The following is an 18,109-nucleotide window of genomic DNA, read 5'->3' as shown; positions in this document are numbered from 1 at the left end:
GAGCGAACCTGGCTACGCTTTTCAGTGATCTTTTTGTAGTCAGGCCGGTATTAGTAATTACAAGTACGTAGTGAAAAATGTTCTAACTGAATCTTTTATTACCAGTATGTATGGACCGTTTAGACGTGAAAATATATAATAAAAACGGACGTTGGAAAGATGTTTCCAAATATATAAGGATGTTTCTAACTGATGTGTTGGCACCAATTTTAAATGATCTTGCCCACTGAGATGAATACTCGTTGTCTAGTTTGCCCATGTGATATAAATTTTAAAATTAAAGAGACATACGTTTCTTTCTGAAACGTGTGAAATATTTTGAATATTATTTACAATGCAAATTTGCTGTTAGTGGTGGTCACGGGAAACGCTCCAATTCTTTAACCACTCGCATTTTAGACCTGTGTAATACTGATTGTCTGAATCACTAGCATCATGGATTAGTAGCGACTACTTGTGCTCCTCCAACGATGCTCTTAGCCGAACAAAGAGCGGAAAAGAAATTAGAAGATAAAAAGAAAGGCACTCATCCAGAAAATCATCCCGATTAGGTCTCGTACACAATGCCAAACATATCAAATGGCTGTAAGACAATGTATTAGTAATTCACTATTAACATTGTTGGGAAGTACAAAAGGCAAACAAAAATGGCCTATGACTTGAAATATGATTATTCCTGCATTTTTCGGGACTAAACCTTAGTGATTTCAGGGCGTGGGTATGGGATTAAATATTAAATTATTAATTAATCATGGAGAGCATGAGTGCCGAAGCAGCTCCTTGGAGACCATATCTGGGCATATTTGTGGAATGAAAATACTTTGCGAGTATTGGAAACCTGCTGACCCTCTTGTACAGTTATTTGGTTTCTCATCTTTTCAGCCTTCATCTGCGCCCTTCTCAGCTTGTTTAGAATCTTATCCATTGATGACGATTTTTTCTTTTCCAATTTCATCTGTGTCAAACACTAAAATGATCAGGAAATAAGTAGAAATGCTCCTGCTAATGCTATAGTCATTGTATACACTATGTATATAATGAGTTTCATTATGCAGCATGACATGCCACCAATTTTACTGATAAGGGATGGAGCCTCCCTTGGTTAATGTAATATCTTGCCTACGAATTTAAGTAGGAATTGGGACACACATCATATGAGAAAGTTCAATATACAAGTTATGATGAGTAAAAAACCTCTAGTTTTCGTATTTCAGCTTCAGCCTTGGCTTTCTGCAAACTCTCCCATGCAACGATTTTGGCTTCCTCCCTCTGAATCCTGCACCAAAATAAAACAATGACATTATATCTCTTTTGCTCACGGAATGAATGTTGCATGACAAGGAAAATATAAGGTTGACCTAATACTTGGGAAGGGGGACTTAAGGGTGAAAAACGAAAGGGGGGAGTGAGAGGTTACAAGTTCGAATCTCTTTCATTGACATTTCTAATAAAATTAACAAACTAACATTTGCTGATAAAAAAAAAAAAAAAAGGCATGCATGGCAGTAGAATTTAGGATGCATTAGCTTAGTTGCATCTTCCAAATTCAATTTATATCTGGGGCAACCCCTAACCCAAGAACTCAAATAATAGAGTACTAACTAAAATCAGCTTTGAGTATCTAAAGAACATACTTGGAAGAGTCCAACGTTGAGTCTGCAATATCCAAACCTGAAGCTTTGGCTTCCGTTCTACTACTTTTCCTTGAGTGTATACCAGGTATCAAGCTCAGCTTGGGTACATGGCTCTTAGACCACCTAACAGTAGTAGCCTCACGGTCTATCTCTACATCTCTGACCTCTAACTTTGCAGAAAGGTAATTTTGTTGATCCATGGTCGAATTGGGTGAAGATTTTGGTGCATCATTCTCAGTCTCAGGAGGGCTCATTTGAGTGCCTTTGTCACATTTTGAGAGAGATGTCACGTCGTCCGCATTCTTAGTTTCTTTTCGTTTCTCATCTGCGAAGCAAAATAACTGAAACATTTAAATGTGTAAATGGTCAATCCTTAGTTGTATGATTATTGATAATATTCAACAAGCATATCAAGCCCAGTACTCATCGAGGCGACAGTACAAAAAACAGAAAATCTCATCCTCGCTTTGATCGAGCTGTCTCCCACAAATAGCCCAAGACATTGATCATACTGCCAAATTGAACCGAGCAATGTATGATCAACTAATCTATGCCCTTGACTCGCATCTTTCATTTATGAATGACTTCTTATCTTGTTGGGTTTTGAATATTGGTGTTCTGAATACAGTACACTTAGATACACTTTAATATTCCCTGAAACTTGTCACATACATTGGGCTATAAACTAGCCTTAACAAAACTTAGATAAGTTTTTTAGCTTCTGTTGGTGCTGTTCTTCAATTAGAATTGAAATTTTACTTTGCTAATTCGTATCATTAAAGGATTCCACAAATTATCGAAGTAAAACTCCAATTCTGATCAGATAATAATACCTACGGTACTATAAGTTTTGCCCATCCCTTTGATACACATAAGATCATCTTAAATGGAATATGAAAAGTAAATTTAGAAAGTTTGCATCCGAAGAAGAACATCATTATCCATACCTTGAGAATTAGGCGAAGAAGGGTCGCATAGCAGTTCTGACCACATGGGTGCACTAGACACTGATGGGAGGGCTACACTATTTTCATTGAGCAGTGGACTAGAGCATTGCATACTATTGTCAAAGTCATAACGGTGACCGAAAACAGCCTCATGTGAATAATAATGGTGAAGAGAAATAGCATCCGGTGCCAACACTCCCGTTGAAAAAGGAGAACCACCCATCATGAAGTTCTTCACTACCAAACCTTGGCGCAGTGGAATTGTGGGTGAGTAATTGGAGTAGTAGCCTGTTCCTGGAGGCATAATTGGACCACTTTTTGATTTCGGTCGCCGCTGCTGAAGTTGTGCATAGGAATTGGTTTTGTTGTTAGAATAGCCTGAAACGGGGCTACAAATCCATCTCTCAGCATCATCCCATTTTGAAGGTATTGTTCTTCCACTGTTAAAGGGTGTCAAGTTAGCCACACAAGCATTCCTTATGTTGCTGCTTGAAGGCTGCAACAACACCCTCTCTGAGCTCCACCCCTTTTGGCTCCCAATGCTTTTCTCACTGTAGTTTGGTGCCCCTGGACTTAGAAATGAACCAAGTTTCTGGGAGGAACCAGAACTCTTCTTCATCACTTTTGATCTACTTTAAGTTGTCAAGCCTCTCGGGGAAGCACCGTGGCACTTCAAATATGGAAAATCCTGTTTCTACTTATGTAGCTTGGTAAATGTGTTGCTGGAAAATATTGGTGATGATGATTCTGGAACAAAGAAGAAATAACAAAGAAAAAGCGCAAGTCTCCAAAAGGGCAACTGTGCTTTAGGTTGGTATAGTATCCAAAAAAGAATATGAAGTAGATTTTGACCACTCATTACTCAATCACTTGGTATGGTTAAATCCGTGTCACACCAAAGCAACAAGAAGGGCTTGAATGGGACGAGTTGTGGTGTTGTGTTAAACTATGACAGGAAATATTGAAATTAGACACTTGAATATTGTTAGGCTATTATTACTGACTTATTAGTTAAGCGTGACATGCTGTCATCAATATTTGTCGAGTGGCAATGATGGACTGGTTTGAGTAACATTTTCTGCTTCTATCGATATTGGAAGGATATGTACAACACATATGTGTGGACAATTATAGATTGAGACTTAACGAGTAAGTCCAATACCAATGAATAAAGCCATTCATTCACTTGAGATAAGAAGCGGTGTGAATTGCGGTGGAATAGTGAGTGAGATGGGTGTGGCCTTGCGAAGGAGGATAGGACGAGGACATGAGCTGTGAGACATTGTGCAGTGTTGCATAAAACACTTCCTTGCATTTGTCATGTGGTTTCCGTAAACTTGTTCAGAAAAAAAAGAAAAACTAATCATACACTCACTTTGTATTTCATTTCACTTCTATTCTATTTTTGTTTTCTATTTATATCTCTTTATTTCTTGTTACATCAATTGTTACATTGCATCTATCAATTTTTTTTTATATCTTTATTTCTCTCTCTCTTCCATTCATACACCCTAAAAATATAGTGTAAGAGTATCATTACTTAATTGTTTAACAATCAACAGTTAAGACATGTGCAGTGGGCCGTGGAAGCTAAGACAGTATAAAATGGTAATTACAAATGCCAAATAGTGTCTTAAGAACACTTATTAAAGAATAAGAAATGATTTTTTCATTAAAGGTACTAAAAGCTATTATTAATGTGTTCTCATGATTTTTAATACATTTTCAGTATGATTTTCAATAAAGAGAATTATTTATTAGTTACTTAACTGTCAACATGATAAAAATATTTCTAGTACATGATAATTGATATACATACTTTTCAACAACACCATAGCACCTGCCAGCTGTATATGCTAAGTGTATTATTACAGGAAAAACACATGACACTATTCAAGTTGAAACAGAAAAGAAGCCAAAATAACTACCATGTATATCACTGATGACGTTGTTCAGTCATCAAAGCCATTTGTACAGTGTTATATATTATAGTTATTAGAAATATCTTCCTTTCTATAGATATTATAAATCCAAAGCAGTATAATTGGTTTTTCTTTTTGACTTTGTCATTGCAAATTAAAAGCCTTATAAATTATGGTGAGGAGTAAGGTAGCATAACACCACGTGCAAAAATTAATATGAAGAGAACCATTCCTAGATTGTGCGAGATTATAGCCTTTGGTTGTTAACTTGTTATCCAGAGCAAAGACAGTGATCCGCAAACACTTCAAATAGAGCATGTAACTATGCAAATCACGAATTTTGGGGCTGCTGGCAACCCCTTCACTCCTTGATTGCGCTTTGTAAGGAATAGGATAGTAGTAATTACTAATTCTGGCTATAAGAAACATCAACACCAACACCAACACCAACACCAACAGTTCAATCAGTGTTACAGTTTGTGCTGTTGTGGCAGGTCATGAATGAAACCTGTCTTGGAGTTGGTTCCCACTGTGCAATTGACCCTATTGCTACAGAAGGTTAACCTTCTGTGCCGGATCCAGTGAACGAAAATATCACCAGACCTGCTCACAAAGTCAAACATTATCTGTCCTGTATAAGAGGGGAAATAATGCAATTGCACTCCTCAGAAGTGAAATAAGTGAAACAACATATAGTACTTTTGACATGGTTGTGCAGCTCTTCTTGGGTAACCTTGGCAAACATGATTGCATGGTCTACATAAGGTAGGTAGAGATTGTAGATCTACTCAATCTAGGTATTCTTTTACAAGCTCTTGAGGCTTCATCCTACAATAATTTTATTGTAAACTCACACGACTGACTCAAATCACTCAATAGTTAAATTTCCGTAATGAAAGTTGAACCCAATAAAAAAAAATAGTACTAGTCTTGTTAACTCAGGTTGTTATTGTTGTTTATTAATTGCATCACTTGGGAAGTGTATTAACAATTCCATAATGTGTTATCGAAAAAAAAAAAAACAATTCCATGATGTGTGCCTCCAAGCACTTCAGACCCACCTTCTCTTTGTTAATATGCGAGGAGTCAAGGAACCCAGGCCCACATTTTTAAGAACTTCATGCTTCACGGGACGTATTTCCATAATGAAGAGGCAAGTGTTATTTGGAACCCCCTTATAGCTGTTGACACCCTGCTTTAAAAAAATGAGCCAAATTACGTGTTTGATCTCTTATATTTTAGTTTTTGTTCAGTTTAATTCTTTATGTTTAAAAAGTTTTAATTTAGCTTTTTGTGTTTATAAATCAAGTCAAAATGGTTATATAAAATAATGATCCTTTTCAATTTTGAAATGTGATTTTGAATCATTTTTTTGCCTAATTTAAAACGTGAAAATTATTTTATTATATATTCACCATGAAAATTATGAAATCTAATGAAAGTAAAAATAAAAAAGGGGGTCAAATATAATGAAAATTGCTTGAAATTTTGGTTACTCATTAGATTTCCTTTCCACGATGTTTATTGTCTTTTTTTTAATTCAAAACATCAATTGGTTATACATGGGAGTGGATCCTCTGCGGTAGGAAAAACAATGAGATGGTAAAGTTTTACAATCTCACTGTGGAATTTTAAAATTTTTTTATTTCTATTTAAAATTTAGTTTTAAATATGTTTTTCCCTATAGTACTTTTTCATTTTTAATCTTTTTAAATTTATTTTTTTAATTTTAATTCTTATAAGTTGACATTTTTCTAATTTTTGTTCTACGTTTTTTTGTCTAATTTTAGTCATTATAAATTTATATTTTTTAAAATATTTTAATTTTTATTTATAATTCTGGTAAGTTCGTTTTTACAGGAATCAAAATTAAAAAATTCAAATTTAGGGAGGCTAAAATAAAAAAAATGAATTTATATTGGAAAAAAAATCACCAAGTTACGTGAACTCAAAATATATTTAAAAATAAAATTTAATGAAAAGTAAGGATTGTGCAGTCGTAATGTCACTGCAGAATTAACAAATAACTTGAATTATTTTAATCCGGCGGTGGGTATCGATCTATGAGTTCATTGTTATGTGGGTGAGCTTATAGGATAGAGCCACCTGTACCACAATTCTGGTTCCAAAATCTAAAATCTCTACAAGTCATTTGAACCTAGCCAATAGCATATTGCCATTGAGTTCTCCCACAAAGTGCCACATGGCTTTGCGTTTTCCATGATTCACCAATGGTCATCTACATGCCAAACATTTTCTGTTCTTTGTCTCTAACAGAAAAAAACGATGCAACACATCACCACTTTTCCCTTCCTTTGTTTTTTTTTTCCCTTGTTAGTGCCTGCTTCTCTTCTTTTTATATTCATGCATATCATATGCCTTCACTTCCTCAACTTCAATCCATGATCTAATCTTTCACTTATTGCATTCATTCCCTTCTAAGCTTTTTGACTTTCTGTTGCTTTTCATCCACACCAACCGGCTTTCACAATGGCTTCTACCTTGTCATGCAACTCTTTCAATCACTCAATGGCAGTTTTCTCAAAATCTCATTTCTCAATTCTTATGTACAAAGAGCTTTCACTGGATATTTCACCTTGTGTGAGTTATGGAAGCAGAACAACAAAGCAAAGGAAGACACTGATGCAGATCAAAGCAACAGTGGCAGAGGAACCTCCTGGTGTTTGGAAAACTGTGGTTGTGTCTGAAAATGGAGGAGGAGGGGATGGTGCCCCTCAGAAGAAGAAGAAGCTTAAGGTACTTGTGGCTGGTGGAGGCATTGGTGGGTTGGTGTTTGCTTTGGCTGCAAAGAGGAAAGGGTTTGAGGTGGTAGTTTTGAGAAGGATATGAGTGCTATAAGAGGGGAGGGGCAGTATAGGGGTCCAATTCAGATACAAAGCAATGCTTCGGCTGATTTGGAAGCTATAGATTTGGAGGTTGCTGAAGAAGTTATGAGAGCTGGTTGTATCACGGATGATAGGATCAATGGCCTCGTGGATGGGATTTCTGGCTCTTGGTAAGTTTGAATTTGAAACTTATACCATGTCATATCAGTGATTTGAGTATTTTTCTTCTCTTCTAATTGTTAATGTTTTGGCATGGGATACCTGACTGGTTTTAGTTTATGATTCATGGAATTGGGTACTGCTAGAGTAGACCATAAAAAAACTAATTTAGTTTCAACTTACTACTGTGCTGTGTGTTCATCCAAGCGTGATAATGGCCTCTTGTTTGGTCAGAAAGTTGTGGTACAACAGAAACTTTGAAATTTAGCTGCATCAAATGAATGGTTGACTTATTCAGAGGTGCCACTGCAACACAAATTGTGATAATTATAACAGTGTTTCTAGCAAAAAACTTCTACTAACAAAATGGTTTCCAGTGGGATTGATTAAAATATTTAGTCTTTATACATTGAATGAGTCTGGTTAACATTTATTTTTTGTTTCATTTGCCACAAACTACACTTGAAAAATTTGTTCAATACTGTTTGAGATAATTCAGGGGTTTGGTGTAGTTGTGACAACCTATGAGAAGTGCTGGACAGTTTGTAAGTTCCATGCAAGAACTGAAGTAATTGCTGGCAGAATTTGTAAATGATAAAGAAACCTCACCTGATAGTATATTTCATATTTCTAAAATTGTAATATTCATTTAGCGTGTAACATATAGGATAAAGCAGGTTCCACAATATATATGCACAGGCTTGTTCTTTTAGTATAAAGCAGTACTATTTCTTTCAAAAATAGGAATCTTCTCCCTAAATATTTTATATAATTGAAAATATTTTTTTAAGGTTTATACGGGTGCTCACGGGTACGGGTCATCCACGAATCCGAATTGATTAAAACTAATCCAAACAGTTGGTTTAGGTTATTTATGTACTTGGGTTAAAACTAAACTGAACCGATCAAAATCGTTTATGTACGGGTTGGATTACGGGTTTAGATTTATAGATCCGATCAAAATTGAATCGAATCGATCAAAATTTTTAAAATTGTTTGGGTTGACTCTAAATATTGTTAACATTGGAACTCCAAGTGTTGAAACGGCTAATATTGAAACTTACTAAGGTATTACTCTCAGGTACATTATTATTTGTTTCTCTTTTTTTTTTTAATTTTTATTTTTTCAATCATGTTCATGATATTAATGGATTATATTTTCTCTCAGCAAATCTGGTTGCAGCAAACCTTATTGCAAAAAATTAATTTGTAAAAAATAGTTGTGATTCAAACTATTATAGTAAATGTAGTTGAAGAAGAATATTTTGTTTTAATTTGTACTTGTCTGTTCTACAATATTATGTTAATGATATTAAATGAATTTATTTTACTACTTTCAAATATTTAATAATATTGTGTTAATTATATTGGATATTTGGATGAATCATAACATAAAAATAGTAGTTTAAAAAAAATATCAAATTTAAATGGGTAACTCATTAATCCGAAGTGAACCAAACTATTAATGAATGAGTTGAGTTGTGTTGAATTTTAAAAGAAATTGTGAAAACTGAACTGAACCAACCCGATCAAATTTGATTGAGTTGGGGCTTGAATTTAGTCAAAATCGACCCATGAATTGATACATAGTTTGGTATTAGGTACATCAAGTTTGATACGTTCACTCCTGCAGCTGAACGTGGGCTTCCAGTCACTAGAGTTATTAGTCGAATGACTTTACAAGAAATCCTTGCTCGTGCAGTTGGGGAAGATGTCATAATGAATGACAGTAATGTTGTTGATTTTGTTGACCATGGGGGCAAGGTAATTAATTAAAGAAAGCTTTTAAGTTGAAGATTCTCTTCATATTGCTATCATAGGTGTTTTTTGAAGGTTTTCTTTCTTTCTTCAAGAACATGCATGGCAGACTAATGCGATTAAACATTGTTTGATTTATCAATTGTGTCATCCTGCATTTCACAATTGCAGGTAACAGTGGAGCTGGAGAATGTTCAGAAATACGATGGAGATCTCTTGGTTGGAGCAGATGGGATATGGTCCAAGGTCTTATTAAATTCTCTTGGATTCCAAGCTTTTTTTTAGCAAATTATCTTTCCTTGAAGAAATGAATGTTTACTTAATAGTGTGCATCAGTTGAATTTATAAAGCTCCTTATGGTAGAAGTATCCTAGAAAAAGTTGGTCATATTATGTTTGATGTGTGTGTGTGTGCATGTGATGATGTGAATTTGTTTTTCAGCTTTGTTCTTCAAGTGCTGAACCCTTTATGTCATTCTGTTTATTGAGAGTCTTTATGGTCATAGGTACTGTTTGTTAACATGATCTTAAACGGTATCATTTTATGGATAGGTGAGGAAAAAGTTATTTGGCCAAACAGAAGCTACTTACTCTGGCTATACTTGTTATACTGGTATTGCAGATTTTGTGCCTGCTGACATTGAATCAGTTGGGTAAGTTGGCCATGATTCATGTCTTGTATGGCTATTTATCCATATTGACTGACCTTTTTTTGTTACTATTAGTTTATTAACTATTTACCTTTATCATGTTGAGAAGCTTGAATTTTCCAGCTGGAAGGTACCAAGTATTCTTAGGACATAAACAATACTTTGTATCTTCGGATGTTGGTGCTGGAAAGATGCAATGGTATGGATTTCACCAAGAACCTGCTGGTGGTGCTGATATCCCCAATGGTTGGTGATCTTATTGTGTTTAAAATTTGATCTGTCAGAGCACAGCCTCTGCTGATGTTAAATTTTCTTGGCGCTCCTCTTATAAACAAGGCATACTATTTGAATGAGAAATGCTAACAACATGTTCTCTCTGACATATTCTTTTAAACACACTCTTTATTGGCTAAAATTTATTGAAAATCATAAAGTTTTGGGCGTCTTACTATTTATTTAACCAGTTCCACTTATGATTATATTATAGATAGACTGAACTGAGATACAAACACACGCTAGTAGAGTTTGACTTGAAAAGAAAAGAGATTAAAAAAGGAGAACTGAATATTATTGTGTGTTTACAATACAAGCACCGGTCAATTTTTATAGGCTAGACTTATTAAAGTAAATACAACAACAAAACATATTAAAGGAAATAGGGAAGTTGGAAAGAAAAAACTATCCTAATAACTACAAATATATTTCGAATATCCAGGGAGATTCTATCCTATTTTCCACCCTCATCCTCAAGTTGGTAAATGAATATCAATTATTCCTAACTTTCTTGTAAGTTCTTGGGACTGCACACCGGTAATTGAACTAATAAAAGTACTGATACAAGTTGATGGTCCAACTTTGGTTGAATATAGTAATTGTGGCACTGGAAATATAGTAATTTGATGACTGTGCAAAGAAAGAAAGAAGAAATATATCTTTATTTTTCATGATTGCCTATGAAAAATTATAAGTTATCATATCTAACTCTTGAATTCTTTCTACATGGCAGGGAAAAAGGAAAGATTTCTTAAGATATTCGAGGGTTGGTGTGATAACGTAATTGATTTGATACATGCCACAGAAGAAGAGGCAATTCTTCGACGAGACATATATGACAGGACGCCAACATTTACATGGGGAAAGGGCCGTGTCACCTTGCTTGGTGATTCTATCCATGCCATGCAGCCAAATATGGGCCAATGAGGATGCATGGCTATTGAGGTACAATTGATATATTCTTAAATATTTTTTGTAAAATTAGCATTTAATAAATGCTTGACAACTTACCCTAACAACTTCATGAGGTGTGTATATATATATATTTCTTTTCGTCATTTTTTTCCTGTCTATTCTTCCCCTCTCAGTGAAATATGAAATTATGAATTTATTTTTATTCTTTAGTTAACTTCAGCAGTTTCATTCATATTCAGACCTAATAAAGTTGTCCAAGTTTTCTGGACTTAGACTTTTTCTTTTTCTTTATAATTGTTTAAACAATTTCTTTTTTTTTTTTACCAATGACAGACATATGCAGAACTAACCCAAAAAATATGCATAAAATTAAAATATTCCTTACTTATGGATGCAATGGACATCAACAAAGTCAAAATATCTATGGAACACTCAAATGATGTGGTGAAGAGCCTTTCTAACTACTTTTATCATTACAGGACAGTTATCAACTTGCATTGGAGTTGGACAATGCATGGCAACGAAGTATCAAATCAGGTTCTCCAATTGACATTGATTCTTCCTTAAAGAGGTACCAACCATTCACCTCTCAAACATGCTAATGAATGCTAAAATTCAAATCTAAAGCTACCTACTTTATAACAAATACCAGAATTTTGGAACTCATGAGAGGGAGGCAAAGAACTAAGAAATGTTCATATCAAATAATATAAAAATTAATGAAGTTGTGGACTTGATATGAACAGAGAGATGCTTGCATATCTCAGCCAATAGTCCAGTAGTAAATTTTACATCATTAGCAAATTGAGTGATTTGATTATAAATCTTTTTTGCTGACTCATATTACCTGTATCTTGAATCTTTTTCGCTGACTCATATTACCTGTATCTTGCTCCCTTTCCATTGTTGCTTTAAGCTATGAGAGAGAAAGAAGATTAAGAGTTGCCATTGTTCATGGAATGGCTAGAATGGCTGCTATGATGGCTTCCACCTACAAGGCATATCTTGGTGTTGGTCTTGGGCCATTAGAAGTAGGGACTTCAGTTTTAAAAATGAGATACTGAAGAATATAGTGAAGGTGACATTGCCCACAAATTCATGGTTGCTTTCATTTGCAGTTTTTGACCAAGTTTTGGATACCGCATCCTGGAAGAGTTGGAGGAAGGTTTTTTACTGACAAGATGATACCTTTGATGTTGAACTGGATATTAGGTGGTGTAACAGCCGTGTCTTTTGGATTTTCTATTTTAAATAAATAAATAAAATTAATTAGTTCATAAATTTTCCATTATATAAACTAACTTTTAACGCAAAGTAGCTTTTACAAAAATATTCTGCTCCTTTTTCTTCTTCTTACGCACAAAAATTCTAACAGAACAATTGGAGAAGGAATTCTAGAGAAACGCTATCACAATTGTTAATGAAGAACGCTTGAGCAATTACATCAAGGTAAGGGATGAATTACTTATGCTTGGAGATTAGATAAATATTTATTTAATGATACATTTATGATTATTGTTATTATTAATTATATATATATATATATATATATATATATTTGTTTTTAAGTCTTTAAGTTAGAGGTGCTATGTTATTATTATTATATATTTTTATCTAATTGTTAAGTATATTTTATAATTAGTTAAATTGTGAAATGTTAAATTGTAAACATGAGATATGATTGTGAATGAGTGTATGATTAATATTTGTAGTGATATTACTTGTCTTGTAAGTTATGAGTTATATAGTAACCCGATCAATGTTTACCTAGAGAAAATATTTTTTATGCACAGTATTATAGGAAAAGTGTGGGGATTCCTAGTTAGGATCCTGAAAGGTTAAAATGTAGTGTTAAATATGTTTGAAATATAAGTATGAGGTTATGAATATTGTATAATTCATGAACAGTGTCTGCGTGCAAAAAAAAATATTTTAGGGGTTGGACTTGAATCAAGAAGGTGAGGTCCAAACGGATTCTTCGGAGTAAAGGCCTTGGGGAATAAAGATACTTGGTTTGAGTGCTTCTTTAAGCCTATGTTGGTCTCATGTGATTGGAGCATTCTCGCAAAACAATTGTTATGTACTCATAAGCGCCCTAGCGTGATTTTTCACTGATATGGTATCACATTGCATATAGGCTTAAGTCTTAGTATAATTGTTGTACAACGCATGTGAATTATTTATTATGAAATCAGCGAGTGTTGTTATGCCTTGATTGAGTGGGTGATTCATGAATAATGTGATAGGTGATTGAAATATGAAATTTAAATGATAAAGTGTTGAAATAACGTGAATTGAAATAAGTTGAGTTATGTTATAAATAGTTGTATAATGTATTTTTAATTATGTTTTTATTTATCTGTATTTTATTTAGAAATGTGATAACTCACTCCCGGTTTGTGTTTGGGCTGATTGTCATTTTGTTTCAGCCAGTATATGATGAGTTCTATGCTGGAGATATAGATATTTAGTCTGTGATAGGGATATACTCTGATAAGTGTGACATTAGGGCATAAAATTTTATTTCGTATGTTATAATTCTGTGAATGATACAATTGTATTATGTTTTCTGTTTTAGTTTTTCTTTATATATTTATTTAGAATAGACGGTCTTGTTTTGACCTAGGATAACTTTATCTTTTATTTAAACAATTTCTATTATGATTTCACTAAGTGAATGTGAACCTTTTACTCTTTCGAATTGATTTAAATTAAATGTATTTTAAAAAAATTAAAAATAATTTTTGCATGATTTTCTTTCCTTTTATCATTATGTGTTTAAAAACTTTCAAATAAATTTTGTATGATTTTATTTATTTATTATTTATTTATCTATATTTATGAGGATAGAGGGTATCACACGTGGCAATGGGTAAATGATGAAAACCCACATTTCTTTTGTTTTATAACCTTCATTATGAATTACTGAAGTTGGTATATTTTTGGAGGCATTCTTACTCCACTTCTCATTTAGGATGCATGTTAGAAATCTGTGCAATTTTACTTCCATCATTTACATGAAAATTGGTGCTACTTTGCAGCTCCAAACTTGAAGGCAGACCAGTATGTTGTAGGCTCTCAGACAAAGTATGTTGCTCAAAATGCAGTTACTTTTGTACTTTGTTACTAAGAAGCATCTTTTATTGGTCGTGTCTGTTAGATTTTCTTTTGATCTAGATATTGGGCTTGATTTTTTATGAAGGCAAACGGCCAGTTACACAGATGGTTTGAAGCCAACAATGCACTTGAGCGTGCCATTAATGGGGAGTATGTCTATGGCCCAATATGAACGAATATCATCCTTAGGATATTGCATTCCGTATCCATATATCACATAACTGTTGTGTCCTTCCTTCTCTGATATATAGGTGGATTTTATTACCATGTGGAGATGAAGCAGGTACTACGAAACCTATATGTCTAAGTCAAGATGAGATTAAACCCTGCACGATCGGGTACGCCTTCAGTTGCTCCTACTTACAATGTAGTTACATAATCACATTCTGATATTGTATCTATTATGCAACACAGTAAATCCTCAAAAGTTATATGTGTCACCTCTTAAGTTCTTCAAAAACTTCGGTCACCAACTTCGTCTTTCAAATATTCTTTTTTGCAACCCCTTAGTCCTTAAAATTTTTTTGTCATCAAATTAGTCTATGAATTATTTAATTTTTCATCACATTAGTCTCGGCTCCCCCCCCCCCCCCCCCCCAACCACTTTAGTCCTGTATTTTAGATCATTGAGGGATTAATTTTGCCACAAAATAAATCTTTTAGAAACTAATATGACGATGCTTTAAATCTTCGAAGAACTAATATGTTGACTAAAATTTTTGAAGTACTCATGTGGCCACACATGTGGCATTGAAGAATTAAATTGACGGTTTATTCTATGAAATGAATTTTAACTTAAAGAGAAAGTGTTGAGACATCATTTTGAATTTATTTTTATATTCAATTTAATGAGAATCTTAAGCACCTGTCAGATTTTGGATGTGTCTTTAAAAGACAACAAAGTTCTTCTTGCTCAGCAGTTATTGTTCACTGTGTTCATTCTCAATTATCACAAAATCTTTTTTTCCTTTTGAATAATACATAAATTGAAATTACAAAATTGTCATTTTAGTGCCCGAAATTACTACATGACGGTCATTTTGGTTCCCAGCATTACAAAGATGGTCATAAGGAATAATGATTAATGTTTGTTAATTTTAGGGGAGTAAAAAAACATGTTTGTAATTTCAGAGATTAAATTAACCAGTGCTCATAATAGTAGGAACTAATTTAGTGTGTTATCCTTTTTCTTTCGCTCTCAACCCATGCTTTGACACGTTATTGTGACATGCAGCAAAAAGATCATCCAGGCAGTTCAATTATAATACCTTTACCCCAGGTAACGCAATTTATCATGAGTTGAATTAAACATGGTTTGACAGATAAATGGGCTTCAACATCATGCAAAAAAGTTTTTTAAAGGTTTCTCAAATACATGCAAGAATTAACTATAAGGATGGTGCGTTCTTCTTGACTGATTTGCGGAGTCAACATGGCACCTGGATCACAGAGTAAGTAAAAGAAATGTCAGGCTAATATTTTATTCTAAGTTTAAATTCTTGAAAATGTATATTTAATTTCTCTCTCATCATATTTTCAGCAATGAAGGAAGGCGGTACAAGGTACCTCCAAATTATCCTGCTCGCGTCCGTCCATCTGATGTGATTGAGTTTGGTTCTGATAAGGTAATAGACTATCCCTATAGGAAAAATACTTTCAATATATACATATTGTACATTTGATTCTTCTAAAGCTTATAAATTATAATAGGTGCCTGCTTATAAGAGAAAAAAGTAACCAAACCTTTGACTGCACTAAATACAATGAAATTTTATACTTAGCGAAAGCTTAATCATGGTTCATTCAGGTGCAGTAGTCCTGGAAACAGCATAACATGTAAATAATTGAACGTTCTTAGGCCTCTACAAATCGAGTTGGAACAGGTTAGGTACACCTGGTTACTTACCAAGATTATTTGGAAAAAAAAAATTTGTGCGTGGCTTGAATATGACTCAAGTAAGACTACGTGTGACTTGGGCAAGTTGGGCTATAGCTAGTATATGCCTTAGGTGGCTTGACATGTAAAGTTACGTATGCCTTGGGGTATTGCTAGGATTGCCTTATTCTCTCCCTTTCTTTCCTCACAATCAAACAGTGTTAATGATGGTAAATTCAGGTGCAATAGTCCTGGAAACAGCACAACATGTAAATAATTGAGCATTCTTGTAACCTAGAAACATTTAGGTTAGGCCTCTACATATTAAGTACTGGTACACGTTAGGTACACTTGGGTACTTACCAAGATGATTTAAAAATAAAAATTTCTACTTTGCTGGGATCCTGTTTGTTATTAAGAGTACGAGTAATTGGAGGGTCATTGTCCTTATATAGAGTTGAACAATGGGCAACTCACATTCATGTAGCAGGACCCTCAGACATGCCTAACTAAGGGTCCAAGGATCACAATTTACAAGACCTAGAAATAGTATGGGGGTATTACTTAACGCACCTCATTATTTGTTTTGGTGCACCCCAAGTGAAGTGTGATAAATTGTTATCCAGTCTGGGGGACTGTATTGGGTCAGGTTCTGAGATGGCCAGGCCCATGGTTTTGGACTTTTGGGGCCTGGATGCACAAGTCTGGAGGGAGACTCTGAAGTGGCCTATTGGCCCTGGATTCATATGCTGGGTCCAGAACATAAATTTTTCTTTTTTGATCTTAAGTTTATATATTAATCTGAGTCCGTTGGAGTCAGTTTATGTGACTATCAAAGCATACTTTAATCAAAATATCATACATCATAGAATCAGTCGGTACCTGCAAAAAGCCAAAAACAATGTTACTGGAGCATTCTTAGTTTGTGCAGAAATGTTTTAGTTCCATATTTTGTTTGTTTTCCTATAACCAAGGTTCATTATCATTTGATTAGTCTTACTCATACACACCTTTTATCACTCACGATTATTTAGAATAAAAGTAATCCTTTCATTGAATTTTTTAACCAGTGCACAAATTTCAGTAGTTAAATACTTTAACTAAAATAATTTTGTGAGGCAAATATATATAAAAAAAAGTGTGTTAAGTAACATTTTCCTTCTCTTTATCCAACATATAAAGATATAAATATTTTGTGTACTACTTTGATGTCCTTGCTTGAAAATATGCAAATTTGCTTCAAATGGTGTAGTTTTATGGTGTCTAAGTATCCAAGTTATTTGCAGGCTTCATATCGCGTTTAGGTGACAAGATCTGCTCCAAGAGAGTCTGAAAAGGAAGGAACAAAACTTTATCAGAAAGTATGATTACAATTCTGTTCAGTCACAATTTGTCTTATAAGTCACAGAAAAGTTGTACAGCATAAAAATCGGAGCCGTAGAGCCAACATCTCCATCCCTTTAGTGCAGGGTATAATACAACAATGTCAATCATTTAGGATCTGAACATTTTATACTAACTTTTGATTGCGATTAAGAGAATGGAATTGTAAATTTACTTCTGATACAATAAAGGAAAATTGATTTCTCTTTGTAGCTTTCCTTGATTTGGATTCGAGTCTTTTTTACTTTGAAAGGCTTAGCCAAATTCATGACAGATGTTTATATGGTTAGTTGATTGTATAGCATGGATGGTGCTCTTATGTTGCAATCTAATTTTGTTGGCAATACTCTCTTTTATCATGAGTTGGCATGAGCAAGCGATGTATATGATTCCCATTTCCTACATCTATACTTGACAGACAAAAGGCAGACACTAGCATTTTATCATGAATGAGATGTCATTGTTTCTAGGATACTTTATTAGATAAGGAATGTCATTGTATAATGGTTTCATTTCATTGTCTCATGTATGCACTATATTTCATGTGCCAGAATAGGATTATATTGCAGAATTTGAATGAATCAACTGGTAGGGCTATAATATTTCGGAGACTGTTGAGGGCAATTATTC

The 18,109-nt window shown here is 34.0% G+C and overlaps 1 protein-coding gene and 1 pseudogene across 1 annotated transcript; one reads left to right on the top strand and one right to left on the bottom strand.

Annotated features, from left to right (window-relative positions):
* Positions 1 to 506: 506 nt before the first annotated feature.
* LOC114421706 (uncharacterized protein At3g61260-like) lies at positions 507 to 3,494 on the bottom strand. The gene is made up of 4 exons (XM_028387766.1): positions 2,582 to 3,494; positions 1,635 to 1,959; positions 1,195 to 1,276; positions 507 to 955 (listed from the first exon to the last, which is right to left on the bottom strand). Exons 1-4 carry the CDS (start codon positions 3,198 to 3,200, stop codon positions 746 to 748), a joined length of 1,236 nt encoding a protein of 411 aa, XP_028243567.1. The 5' UTR covers positions 3,201 to 3,494; the 3' UTR covers positions 507 to 745.
* Positions 3,495 to 6,699: 3,205 nt separating this feature from the next.
* On the top strand, positions 6,700 to 17,823 carry LOC114421698 (annotated as a pseudogene).
* The last annotated feature ends 286 nt before the right edge of the window (positions 17,824 to 18,109 follow it).

Source organism: Glycine soja, chromosome 1 (assembly GCF_004193775.1).
Source record: "Glycine soja cultivar W05 chromosome 1, ASM419377v2, whole genome shotgun sequence".
NCBI lineage: Eukaryota > Viridiplantae > Streptophyta > Magnoliopsida > Fabales > Fabaceae > Glycine > Glycine soja.
Note: the sequence above shows the minus strand (reverse complement) of the source record. Positions and strands in the feature narration are given on the sequence as shown.

Excerpts from the sequence above, each read along its gene's own strand:
- LOC114421706 (XM_028387766.1), bottom strand. The coding sequence starts at position 3,200 with ATGAAGAAGAGTTCTGGTTCCTCCCAGAAACTTGGTTCATTTCTAAGT. Across the intron at positions 1,960-2,581 it reads TTCTTCGCCTAATTCTCAAG|ATGAGAAACGAAAAGAAACT; the intron begins GTATGGATAATG and ends TTTGCTTCGCAG. Across the intron at positions 956-1,194 it reads CTGAAATACGAAAACTAGAG|ATGAAATTGGAAAAGAAAAA; the intron begins GTTTTTTACTCA and ends TGTTTGACACAG.